Source organism: Caloenas nicobarica, chromosome 3 (genome assembly GCF_036013445.1).
Source record: "Caloenas nicobarica isolate bCalNic1 chromosome 3, bCalNic1.hap1, whole genome shotgun sequence".
Lineage (NCBI taxonomy): Eukaryota > Metazoa > Chordata > Aves > Columbiformes > Columbidae > Caloenas > Caloenas nicobarica.
The window spans coordinates 17219517-17233582 of NC_088247.1; the positions used below are offsets into that span (position 1 = coordinate 17219517).

The window sequence follows — 14066 nt, forward strand, 5'->3', positions numbered from 1 at the left end:
TTTGGAATCACTAGTGTAACAGTTTAGAGCAGGGGTGTCAAACTCATTTTCACCGGGGGCCACATCAGCCTCGCGGTTGCCTTCCAAGGGCCGAATGTCATTTTAGGACTGTATAAATGTAGGAGTAGTTACCAGTTGTCTTGGTTTAGAGCTTTGCACTTTGCTCCTACTAAATGCACAGGTCCCCATCCAAGTGGGGAATGTGGGAGTTTTTTGAGAACATACACTGTCTTAGTATACTGACTGCCTGCAGGTGCATTTGTTTTGGTTTTTTCCGCACTTTCTTTGAAATTCCCAAAAGCTGGCAACATTAACCAGACAACTTTGGTGTTACAGATCTGAGTTGTGAATAATTTCTACCTAAATCTTGGCAAAGTTTGAGATATACGAGGCATCCTCACAGTGCCTTGGAGGGCAGTGGCAGTGTTGCGCACTGTGGTGCACAGCCCCTTGGCTGGTCTTGCATAAATGGAGCTGAATGAATCTCTGGAAAGTGGACAAATGTTGCTAAAATTGCCCATTGAATCCAAGTAATTGAGGAGTTATGTTTTAGGTCATCTTTCTCTGATACTAAACCCGAAGTCTTTAAGACAGGAAAATCTAAATTGTGTCTGCATTATTTAAAAACGAACAAACAAACCCCAAACCAAACTAACTACTAAAATCAGGGGGAAACTGAATAAAGGTGCATTTGAAATTGATTAACCCTTACTTAATATTTCTGAATTTTATATTGCTTTTCTCAAATAACATAGGCAAGACTCAAGAGGCTGTGTTTTTTCTGATATAAATACCTATAAATATTTCCCTATATATAGATATTCTGTTAGTAATTAAAAATGCCTGTGCATTCTTATTCTCATCCCTTAATTGTAAAATGTAGTTGAACACTGCTTGATTTGTATTAGTGTATATTGTGAAATTCTGGGTGTGCTGAGTATTTGAGCAAATCTTATGTGCGCATTTTCTCCCTTCTTACAGGGAGCAGGCGCAGGATCCACCGCAGGAGCATCCCACGTGTCTCTGAGCACGATGAGTGTGGAAGCCGTGTGCGAGAAGCTGAAGCAGATAGATGGTCTGGACCAGAGCATGCTGCCTCAGTACTCTGCGACTATAAGAAAGGTATCAGCTGAATTTCATTAGTGTATTTAGTACCTAAACATGGAGATACAGGAGAAAAAGAAAATATTGTGTTGCCTCTTTTCTTGAAGATGTTTATTGAAACGCATCAAATGTCCAAACAACATCATAATTTCTACACATGCTAAGTTTGGAGGATGTTTTAATACAAGCACATATTTTTCAGGAGAAAATGCTCTCTCTCTAAAAGGAAAAACAGACTCAGAAATACAAATGCTGATAAGACTGGTTATTTTGAGAAAAGAAGTAAGAAAAATATTTTCAGAATTGCCATGTATAGATAAATAGGGTTGCAGATGTGTTCAATATCCAGGTAGCAACATCCCTTTTCCCCTACCCCCACCCGAAAAACTGGCACATCTCTTTTAAATGAGTGGTGAAAATGGTTCCATTTCACTCTTATCACATCCCATATATATATGCTTTAGAAAAAAAGCCACTGTATATTTTTCTGTTACTGCCTTTTTTTCTGAGACATTAGCACAGAATCATTTTTGTCTCCGTTAATTTTTTTCACCGCTCTGTGTGCTCCTTTTACAAAGAAAGAAGGGGCAAATTTGAAGGTTGTCATTAGGAATGTTTTTGCTGAGCTGGTGTTGTCTCTGTACCTATCATATCATAAAAAATACAGGGAGGATGTTGATTCAAGGATTAAGAGGCAGGTTTACCACAGGAAGCTTCAGCAATGTTGCTTAAAGCAAGAAGTAGGATGTCAGGTTGCAGCTCATTAAGAGAAAAAATTCTAGTTGCTTCAGTGGCTCTAGAGTGCTAAAAGAATGTGCTCATCAGTTATCTCTAATGAGATTCCTCTTATTTATATTCTTACATTTCTTACTACAAATAATATAAAAAAGGAGGCAAGAAAATGGCTCAGCCTGGTCTTTTTCCTGGTTTGATTGTGACCATCTGCTGGGATATGGGAACAAAACCACTGACATCCCTGAGGCTGAGCAGCTCTCTCAACTTGGGTCTTCTGTTTTGTGGCCACTCTGCTAAGACATGGTTTCTCTTTTACATTCTGTCCATCCACTGACTCATGGTATAAAACCAAAAACCTCTCGTTGTTATGTAATGAAAAAGTTTCTGGATAAAGTTTTGGTGCCGTTGGAAGTTAAGTGCTGTATAAATGTGCCCAACATAAGGACTCACCTTCCTGGAACATAGACAGTGGTTGAGTACTTCTGCGTTGATCTCTGAATGATGGTGAAAATTGGCAAGAAGTCTGGTGTTCTGTGCCCGGGTGTTTCTGATGATGGGAGTTGAGTCAGCCTGTATTTATGCTGGGAGGGAACTTGGTGGAGGTAGCACTTGATGCCTCCAGCCAGGGGTCAGAGGATGCCTGGGACTTAGTTGTCTGATTGTCTTCAGATACTTGGGCATCTGCAGTCAGTTTGTGTTCTGAGTCTGAGAAATCCAGGCAGATGAATGTGGTTTATTGTCTGTGAAATTTTCTGCCACTGATATATTGTTTCCTTATGTCTGCTTATAGAACACAATCATTGCCTTTCATATACACATTTTTGAATGTGGTTTAATATTTTCAATTTTTTCATGACACATAGATTCTTCCTGTCCATCATCAATCAATATTCTTCTATACAAACACATGTTTATTGTCCTATAGGGTTGGACTTAAGAGTGATGTTGGGGCATTTCACAAGTAGTCCCCATCAATATATTTTATTTTAATTACCTTTTTAGTCTGTTACTGCCGTGCAATAAGTCTTGTATTGGTAATTCACGTTATTTAGTTTTATTGTTTTAGGCAAATATAAATGGTCGTGTCTTGGCTCAGTGCAACATTGATGAACTGAAAAAAGAAATGAATATGAATTTTGGTGACTGGCATCTGTTCAGGAGCATGGTAAGACTTTCTCTTCAATATTCAGGTCATTATAAATTAATCTTTTTCATTATGAACCTTATCATTTTCTCTTTCCTTTTGCTTTCTTGTTATTATCACCTTTAAGATGATCAGTATCATCTTAAAACATGGATGCATTTATTATTTTGTTACTTCGTCTTTTTGCCTTGAGCAGCACCGTAATGAAGAACTGGTTGCCGATGGATTTTCATCTTCATTGATTGTGAACTCTGAAGTTTTGCCTCCTCTTTTTCTAAGATCTTTTCCCTGTACGGGTTCCATTTTCACATTTTAAATTTGCCTATTTTAACGAAATTATGAGAACTTAATTCCCTTTGAAGCCTCTGTCCTTCTGTTAAAAGTTAGGGAGTTCAAAGTACAGGGTGTTTCAAAAAGGTGGACCCAGTTTCAAAGCAGTAGTGATTTCAAATTGGGTCCATCTTTTTGAAACACCCTGTGTATTAGTGCAAGTAAGTGGACAGCCAGGCTGTTAGACATGCATGGCACAATTGCATTAGCATAATTTTAAAGAAACTTAAGCTAAAAATCAAGCCAATGAGGTAAATGTACGTTATTTGATTGACACATACTTGTATAATGTGAGAATGCTGCATTGCATACTATTATTGAGGCATTTGTATAGATATCTCATTTCCCCTATTTCCCTCCTCCCAGTATGAGAGTAAATGACAGTTTTACAGCGAGGGTTATGCAGCACAGAACTGTGTTTTCTCTTAAGTATTTTAGTGTATTGCCAGTTCTCTTTCTGAAACTACAGTATGTCTCTCAACTGCTAAATCAGTCTTGAAAACACTTGAGAATTAAAAGGTGACATTTATTGTTAGATTCAGGTTGACTAAGCTATAAAATAGAAGTGTTTGGTTTTGCTTTTAAGCAGAATTTATCACTGACCTTGTTTTGTTTTACATGAAGTGTTTTGTAGCATATGAATTCTTTTAAGGATCTGACCAGTAATAAGAATAATTTGTAAATAAATAAAAATCTTTAATATTAAAACATGATTTACAGTGAAGACAGTGAATGCAGTACATCTGTGAACAGATTTTTCTTCACTTTTCGATGACCACAACCACATATGCAAGTATATTTTTACAGTCATGAATTCCTTGTTCCTATTTTTAATAGAATTCTTCTTTAACAGTTTTGAGAACTTTTTATATTTATATCATTACATTCATACTGTCCCTTTTTTGTGTTAAGGTACTTGAAATGAGAAATTCAGAAAACCAGGCTGTTCAGGAAGATCCTCGTGGACCGGCTGAGCACGTCACCGCTGCGATGCCTCACAGTGAACTTACTCGTCGTCCTGGGCATAACGCTGAGTTGCCTCACACTGAGCTCACGGGTCTTTCTGGTCAAGCTCCCTACACACTTAACTTCAGCTTCGAAGAACTCAACACAATTGGTCTTGATGAAGCTCCTCCACGCCATAGTAACTTAAGCTGGCAGGTATTTAATAGAGAAATGTATTCTGCTTGCTTACCTGTACGGTAAAGAGTGTTGTTCTGTTCTTAGATACAGACAGGTCAAGAAAAAAGTCTACTGTGTGACAGTTCAGGTACTTTCATTTCTCAGTCGTGGCAAAAAACAGTTTTGCAGAGATGTAAACTCTAATCACACTCTCAGAGTCGAAGTCTTTAGTTTTTGCCATCTGAAAACTATTCATCTGTTCCACTAATCGCTCCTCAAAAGAAAGAAAACCAAAGCTATCATGCTTTTCTCACCTTGCTTAGGGTGGCATCCTGCAAGATTTGTATTTATCATAGTATTCAGACTTTGTGCTGAAATATTGTAGCTATATGTTAGCCAGATGTTATGCTATTCAAAGGGCTACAGATGCATTTATTAGTTTTTTCCAAATATGCAGCTACAGTGCTCCGTGACATCAGAGCCTTGTCCTGGCCATGCATTCATAGACTTGAGAGCTGACATCTTTCTCTAACTACAGTTTCTGCCATAGGTTATGGTCAATTTTCTTTTGTATCTAATGAAATCACCTGAAAAGTGTGATTTTTCTTTTGTCTGTTTTAGGGAATTAGACAATTCAGTTGGTATCTAAATAGTGAACAGAATTTTTAAAAAAAATTACAACTTTTTAATCTCTGGTTTTAGAAGACTAAATTAGAAAATCTTGAAGATGCATCAAAAGACCCCCTAAAATAGTAGCTATAGGTGATATTAATATTTAGAATTGTAGCTGAAAAGAGGTTTGAGATGTATATCCCAGAGATGGATTTCTGTCCCAGATACTGCTGTGCGTGTGCATGCTCACTTGTGTGTGTTTGTAGGATCTTGACTACCCTTCCTGCCTGTTTCCAGCAGAGCAGTATCAATGTTTGTTTTTCAAAACCCATGTGGCATGATTCACATTTGTTACATTGTTTTTGTGTCAAAAGCGCAGAAAGAAGTACAAGAAAATATTTTTTAAAATACTCTTTAAAATGCAAGTTTAAATAAATAGTGCTTCTGATGCCCATGTAGTTATCTGAAGTTAAATAAAAAGAATGAGAAAGGTAGTTTGTCCTTAAGAAAACATTAGAATTTGCCTGTTGGAATTTTTACAGGCAATATTGATTTAGAAAGAATATTGCTGCTTCTCTGTAAAAAGGAGGAGTACTCCTGGAAATGCACAATAAAATCAAATAATTCTCTCCTGGAAGTGCACAATAAAATCAAATAGTTCTCTTCTTGGTGAGGAACCATCACTGCTGTGAGTATAGGTAAATAGTAGTGAATATGCATAAATAATCAAGTGTTAATATTTCTGACATTCTTGCATTTTGTTTTAGGCATTGAATTGCTTAGGTGTCATGGCAGATAGAAATCACTTAAACACCATTTTGCTTTAGTTAGTCATGTTTAGCTGTTTCCCAGTATTCTAGTCTATATACAAAATTATTGAGCTTATGGACAGCTGCCAGGAATACTTGCTTAGTAATATAGAGGGAATAATAGAATGGAAACCTGCAGATCTTGTGTATATTGCTTGCTTGGGGAGTTACGAGCATCTTCTGAGAAGGAAACATGTTGGTTTGCATTGCACTCCAGTGCAGAATGAGAAAAAGAAAAAGATGATGAACAGAAACAAGGAAAGAAGGATGCATATAAGAGCAGGGAAAGAGGAAAAGAAAAATAGGGGTCGAGAAAGAGAAGGATGGACCAAGAGCATGTATCTATATGATTAAGCAATTCACAGCGTTTGAATCCACACATTAATTTCCCTGCTTATATTTAGCTTGTTAAAATTACTGGAGCCTTTTTAGTTTTTTAGGGTTTTTTAAAATAATGTTTTCCTGTATTATAGAAGGGTAGGCTTTTGACATGTGGTTTATTTTCAGTATTGCCCCAAATAAGACATAATCCCTCAAAAGTCTTTCAAAATCTGATCTTTTGTTCAGTGTGAAGTTGAATAGGTTTCCTAAAGTATGTACTGCTTAAGCCAGCGCCTCAGCTCTGATGCACTGGGCACTGTACGTCTTTTGTTTGGTGTTAGTGAGCAGCCCGTAATACGCATGACACAAAACCGTGTTCAGCCACAATCCACTCTTCACCTTGTTCAGCTGTCTGCTAGACCTTGGTTCTAGAATTTAATAGATGGCCTCGCATTCTATGCTTAAGGAGTTCTCTGTGTGAACACTAAAAGTGGGCAGAGGTGGGAGCAAAGAAGTATAGGTTTGAGAACTGGTTTTGCTAAAATTGGCTATATGCAATGGAATTGTGCCGGAATACATTGAAATATGTAGGATGGGTGTATTTTCAAAGTGTTTTTGAGAGATGTTCAGCATTTAGGTGAACTCTTGCTGCCTTTTTAATATAAAATGCTAATTTTGTAAATGCATAAAAATGTATTAGAAAAGCCTGTCTTGACATACAAATGTAATTGTAATACGCTCAAAAAGAGCCTCAAATGCACTGGATAAAATGCTTGCTTTGCGGAAAACTTGGGCTGTGGGGACCAACAGTAAGAATACTTGTGTGTGATTGCATGTGTGTGATTATAGTAACCATATTTTAATGATAGCATTGACAGTTTCACTGGCACAATCAATTCACAACAAAAAGGATCATTTAAGCACATACTTGATGCTTTGAGTTATTTAAAAATATGAGTAAAAGTCAAAACAAATAGTTTATTTAACTGTTTTATCTTTTTTTTATTATTATTTTTCAGTCACAAACTCGTAGAACTCCAAGTCTTTCAAGCCTTAACTCTCAAGATTCTAGTATTGAAATATCAAAGCTTACTGACAAGGTCCAGGCAGAATACAGAGATGCATATAGAGAGTATATTGCTCAAATGTCACAGCTAGAAGGAGGCGCCAATTCTACTACAGTAAGCGGTAGGTCCTCCCCACACAGCTCAAGTGCTTTCTATATGGGGCAGAGTACATCAGGGGGCTCCTTGCATTCTAGTGCAGAACAGGAAAAAGGAAAAGATGGTGAACAGAAACAAGATGATGGAAGAAAGTCCTTCTTGCTGAAAAGAAATGATGTCGTTGATTACAGTACTTCAGGTGTTTCTACTAATGACGCATCTCCTTTGGATCCTATTACCGAAGAAGATGAAAAATCCGATCAGTCTGGTTCCAAGCTTCTCCCAGGAAAGAAGTCTTCAGAAAGAACAAGTATTTTCCAGGCTGCAGATTTAAAGCTTAAGGGAGTTACTCTCCGGTATCAGAAACTTCCAAGTGACGAAGATGAGTCAGGAACTGAGGAATCGGATAATACTCCACTTCTTAAGGAAGGTAAAGATAAGAAAACAGATGGCAAAATAGAGAAGCAGCCCAAATCTCCAGAACATGGATCTGAACCTATTAGAACCTTCATCAAAGCAAAGGAATATTTGACAGATGCCCTGTTGGATAAAAAGGATTCATCTGATTCTGGTGTAAGATCCAACGAAAGTTCTCCAAATCATTCCCTCCATAATGAAGGAGCAGATGATTCACAACTTGAAAAGGCAAATCTCATTGAGCTTGAAGATGACAGTCATAGTGGAAAGAGAGGAATTCCACACAGCCTTAGTGGCCTTCAAGATCCAGCTGTGGTTCGCATGTCTATTTGCTCAGAAGATAAGAAAAGCCCTTCTGAAAGCAGCTTGATAGCGAGTAGCCCAGAAGAGAACTGGCCAGCTTGCCAGAAAGTCTACAATTTAAATAGAACGCCTAGTACAGTAACCCTAAATAATAACAGTGCTCCAAATAATCGAGCTAATCAAAATTTTGAAGAAATACAAAGTTTGGGAGATACACCTCAAATTATCCTGCACCCTGGCTCGGGTTCCAATTCAACTGGCGTTCAGAATGAGAACCTGAAGAGCGTTCCTCACAAGCGGAGCCAGCGTTCAAATTACAGCAGGCTTTCAAAAGATTCATCTGAGCTCCACACTGTTACCACCTCAGAAGGGGCTAGTTTTGGAGAAGAAAGAGAGAGTATCCTGTAAAAAGCAACCAGGTTAAAACAGAGTATGCCCACAAATTGTGGCTTGCTTGGAATTCTTTGTCAGTGTGTGGTTACATTAAGCTTTCAATATTGTAATAGAAGGTCTAGATTATTTTCAGTCATTTTCTTGTAGAGAAGTAATTTTAACAAGAAGCAAATTACTTCAGACCTTCCCCCCAAACAAAAGCAGTACTTGTCAGCATCAAAACCAATTCTTTGTTAAGATACTGTGCAACGGTTTGGTCAGGGGCAGACGTTACAGAAGTATGGTTTAATTATTGAAGTTATTGAAATTATGATGTGATTATACTCTTCTGTTGGGATATGTATTACTTATCCCTTCTAAACATTCCAGTTAAGTCTGCATGCTTGCAAGTAAAGACTGTGCATCTTTGCCACTTGAAGCAAGAGATGTCAGAAATTTAAATATCGCAGCCTCTGACACCCTTACCAAACTTTGCATTAATTAATGGATTAATGTGCAAAACATATATTACATATGTTGAAATCCGAGTGTTAAGATACCTGTTTGGCTAAGTGTACGCTTTTACTCTCTGTATGTTCAGTGATTGCTGTTGACTTTGTGAACTTTGGGTAGAGTGGTGATCAGGTTTGTAAGGAACATTGTCTTCATGTGTCATTGGAATTGGCAGTTATTTATAAGGTAGTACCTTATCGTTGATTTAGTGGATCCATTATTTATTATAGGTATGTAATTTTACAGTCAGTGGTCTAAATAGATGCAACCACCTGAGCTACATTAAAATATTATAAGGGTAAAGTATGAACGTGATGTCTGAAGTTATGGAGCATCTGTTGCTGTGCATGATCTTTCCTTGGTACAGTGTTTATCATTTGGTTAGGGAAAGAAAAATAAGCGGTGTTTGCCATTTTTAAAATAATGCATACTTTTTGGAATCCCATCAGAGCTGTATGCCAGCTTCTTTATTCTGAAGTACGATATTTGAAGATTTTTATGTCATCTAAGTAATGTACCTGAATGTTATTGTAGCGAATACTTGTACTGTCCAGTGAAATATGCATGTTTTTGAGGAAGAATTGTTCAAACTAGACTCTGGTAGTACAAAGAAAATAAAAAATAAATCGGGATGTTTGGTTCGTGTCCAAATTTCTATTTATTGTGGTATTTTGTTTCTTCCCTTGATAAAAATGTTACATCCACATTGTTTTGGTTAAAGTACTTCACAGATTTAATTAAAAAAGAATGCATTAAAACAGTATTGTTATTACTACAATATTAAATGAGCACCAAGTGTAAAAATACTTTTCATAGATGGAGTTGCCACCTCCTGTGAGCCCAGAGCAGTCGTCCTGCTGTTTGTGGCTGTTGACCTGTACTGGTGGTTCTGCGCAGCTCTGGTTCTGCCCTCATGTATCTCCAGCCAGATGCCTCCAGTGGGACCATGTGGTCGTGGCCTTTGTTATCCAAACCAAGAGAATGCTCTTCTATGCCAGAGTCAACTGAGAAAAACTGGCTTTATCCAGGCTCTTTATTTTGTCATTCCATGGATGTCTTGTACTAGCAGGACTGGAAATGTGAGCTGTGCAGTTTTGGATTCTGTTAAATTGGTACGTTATTTGGTTGAATTAAAATTTATTCATCAGAGTGTTACAGAAGTACTAGAAACTTGTGTGCACATATCTTTATCTATCAGAAATATGATTAGTTTAACCAAAAAGCCTCCCAAAGCAAAATAAGAAGCCCTCAAAGCTTGTGTAGCTTCATGATAGTTTGCTGTGATATTTTGCCATGGCATTTTGGGAACATTTTTTTGTTTATGTTCATCCTATTGATAAAATTGGCTTCATAGCCAATTCAAGGACAGCATGCAACAAAAGCTGTTCATAGGACAGTAAATAAAACACTTAGAATCTGCTTGCATAAAAATGACTAGACAGGTGCATTTTCTTCTTATTGAAACATCATTTTAATTTTTTGTACAGGTGTTAAGCAAACAGAAGAAAGTGTAGTACTGTGATAAAGGGAGAAAGGAAGAGAAAGGCAGAAGAGACAAATGGAGTACTTAATACAGCACAGTAGTAAGAAGTGTCTTTTAGTATATAATAGATATATATGTTAGTTACTGTACATGCTTAATGAATTTTTCACATGTAGAATATGAAAGAATAGCATTTGCAGGAATTAAAAATATGCTTCAGTTTCATAGCTGAAACTTGTTTTTTCTCTGCCACAGTTGCTATGGTTACTGTCCTGCTTAGTTTATTGTACAGTTCTTGGAGTTAAGAAACCATAAATAATTTCCAGTGTTGAAATATTAAATGTTAGCTCTGTGACCATGGGAATCACAGACCCCAAGAGTTCCGTGGAGAATAGAAACAAATGAAGAATATAAAACAAAAAAACAACTGCAAACTTATTTCTGGTACTCACCACTTTCCAGAACTCTTGTAATGATAGTTTATATATCCACTTAATTTTGGATGACTGAACACTACAGGAACTTGAAAACATGACTTCTTAGCCTCACTGAATCTGAGGAGCACAGTTTGGCTTATCCTCTCGTTCTGATGCCTGGATATGTTTGCAAGGGTGAAAATAAATCAATTTTGAAAATTGGATGCAAGTAACATTCCAGGATTTATATGAGATGATCATGGCTATTTGCCACCTTTTCCGGGGCTGGAGTTTATGAGAAAGGGGGAGAGGGAAATTCTTAAATCCCACTTGTAAAATTCTTCAAGATTCTGGAAAAAGGTTCCCATTTTGTGCCTGTCCTGATCAGTCTGGGGTATCTGATCACCCTGTATGACTTTGCCCATGCAACAGAATATATATGTGGTGTTAGTAAGTTTTCAATTCTTAGTTTCCTAAAGTTTTCTTTCCAAATACTGCTTTTTTGTTGTTGTTGTTTCTTCTGTTATTTTTTTCTTTATGTAACCTTTGGGAAACTTTCCTGGGACACACTTAGCATGGGTTTATACAGTATGCAAAAATAGGTGGTTTCTCTTGTGGTCTTGGGTTCAGCTATTCACTTCTGTCCACAGAATCCTCAAAGCCGTTTATTTTTTACCTTTGCAGCTCTTGTGGGAAACTCTCTGGACCTCATGGTAAGAATACGGCGGGTTCTTTGTACGGCCACAAGACGCACAGGCAGAGGATCCCAGTAGCATCTGTTATCTGTAGGCCAGCATGCTGCACTGCCTGGCCTTGGTGCTAGATGGCTTTATCATCTGTGACAGTAACGTATTTAGAAACGTAAACCTGAGAAATTACCAAAGAAAATAATACCTGGATATTTGAGGTTGCTTAGCTGAAAGCCACAGTTGTGGTAAAACAGAAGTGTTAATACCTAGGAGTAAACTTTCAGACACGTGAGAGAAATAAAATGTGCTAATTAGTGTAAAATAAAGATTGCTGTTAGGATTTTGGTCTTTTCTGTGCCAAGTAATAGCTGTAGTGGGCAGAACTTCGAGCAGAATTCAAATTCCAGTTAACCAGAGAAGTCCGGAAAGACCATGCTAACCTTACACACTGTTTTCTGTTAGTCTTGTGCATTATGTTTTCTAGATTTTGGTTATATTTATTAAGGCACACTTCATCAGTATAAGGGTGGAGTGGGGATGATGTTGCTTAGAATCTGTAGGAATTTGTTGCTTTCTCTGTGGGAATACACAACAGTCTCATGAGTTGCACATGTTCTCGCAGGTCTGAATTTCAACAAAAAGGAGAAAAAAAGAGGAAACTGGGTGCTCAAAATTTTAATAATTACAGATATGATGGCACCGCAAATAATGTATAGATAATATCAAACCATATTTCCAACAGAGCTAAAATTTTGTAAAGACTAATTGGCACATGGAGACCCATTAAACAGTGTTAAAAAGATTATTTTAGCTATTTAACATCCAGATAGCTTTTTTCATTACAGATTGTCTGTCATGCAAGCTCAGTATGCAGCATGTTCTGCCCTTTGGTTAACAAATGGAAGCAGGTTATAGAAGTCACAATGCCATGTATAGCTGATGTAAAAAGCTGATTTTTTTTTTTTCCCTGTAGTGTGTTTCTTGTTTTATTTCATTCATCTTGGGCTGCGTCGAAAAAAGTGTGGCCAGCAGGTCAAGGGAAGTGATCCTGCCCCTCTGCTCTGCTCTGCTGATACCCCCCCCCGCAGTCCTGCATCCAGCTCTGGAGGCCTCAGTACAGGAAAGACACGGACCTGTTGGAGAGGGGCCAGAGCAGGCCACAAAACTTATTAGATGGCTGGAACACCTATGCGAAAAGACTGAGAGAGTTGGGGTTGTTCTGCCTGGAGAAGAGAAGGCTCCAGGGAGACCTTATTGCAGCCTTTCAGTGCTTGAAAGGGGCCTATAAGAAAGATGGGGACAGACTTTTTAGCAGGGCCTGTTGTGACAGGACAGGGGTTGAAGGTTTTAAACTAAAAGAGGGAAGATTCATGGTAGACATGAGGGAGAAATTTTTTACAATGATGATGGTGAAGCACTGGCCCAGGTTGCCCAGAGAGGTGGCAGATGCCTCATCTCTGGAGACACTCAAGGCCAGGCTGGACAGGGCTCTGACCATGCTGATCTGGTTGAAGATGTCCCTGCTCATGGCAGGGGGGTTGGACTAGATGACCTTTGAAGGTCCCTTCCAACCCAAACTATTCTATAATCTTATGGTCAGGTAGCTTATGATTGCTTTGTTAAAAGTCTTCATGTGGAATTCACTAATAGAGGTGTGTATTCTTTGCAGCTTCGCACAGCCTCTGGCACAGTAATGATTCAATTATTTTGTGATAAAACCTAAGACTAATGATAGAGGAGGTTTTCTTCTTTTATTGAGCTTTGAGTCTAACATTTGTATTTTCGTTTGCAGGTCTGCCTCCTGTGATGCACTTAGTATTTCTAAGTTTTGGTTTAGAAATGTATGCCCCGTCTTACAGAAAGACTCATCACTACAGGGTTTTTAGAAATGTTTTCTCACTCGTGATTGTAGTTCCTTAGTAAGACTGATACTCGCAACGCCAAATATTTGGGCCTTAAAAAGCGTTAAAAGGTATTCTTTTTTCCCCAAAGCATGTTTTGTTATGATAGTGACACTGGATAAACTTCTAAAAGAAATGCTGTTGACTGATTTCCTTCTCTTAGTTTATCATGTCTTATGGTCACCTGAAGTGGGAGAATATTTTAGAAGAATATTTTGGAAGCACATGGTCTTTTGAAGGAAAAAAAATAGGTAAGAGGTTGTGTGAGGTGTTATGTAACACAAGGTTGTATTTGAGAGTTTGTGTGTATTTCTTCAGATGGAATTCTAGCAACAGAGCATACTTTTTGTTGTGTGAAGTCTTAGTATTGCCATTACATAGTACAGTGTACAGGGTTCTTTCATGTTTCAAGTCTCCGTTCTAAGTCCTGCTATCATGTATCTTTGTTACTTCTTGTGGAAGAAACCTGGATTGGACAATTACCTTTTTAAGTAGACCAAACAGTGATTGTATATCCTTGAGTACAGTGTGTTTATTTTTTATGGAAGACAAGGTGAGGAGAAGAATAGTAGTGATCAATTGTAAGATTTTACTCATGTCCAGGACTTCTCATGTTAGAAAATAACAGAACA

General features: G+C 37.8%; 1 protein-coding gene across 3 annotated transcripts in view; it reads left to right on the forward strand.

Moving 5' to 3' along the window:
* Positions 1–9626, forward strand: part of KIDINS220 (kinase D interacting substrate 220) — a 75452-nt gene extending 65826 nt beyond the window's left edge. For all 3 annotated transcript variants that reach the window (XM_065631427.1, XM_065631426.1, XM_065631428.1), the window contains 4 exons: positions 982–1122; positions 2906–3004; positions 4226–4474; positions 7197–9626. In XM_065631427.1, coding sequence (XP_065487499.1) covers positions 982–1122; positions 2906–3004; positions 4226–4474; positions 7197–8468 — 1761 coding nt within the window. In that variant the 3' untranslated portion in view covers positions 8469–9626. The remainder of the gene's footprint in view (positions 1–981; positions 1123–2905; positions 3005–4225; positions 4475–7196) is intronic.
* Positions 9627–14066: the final 4440 nt, after the last annotated feature.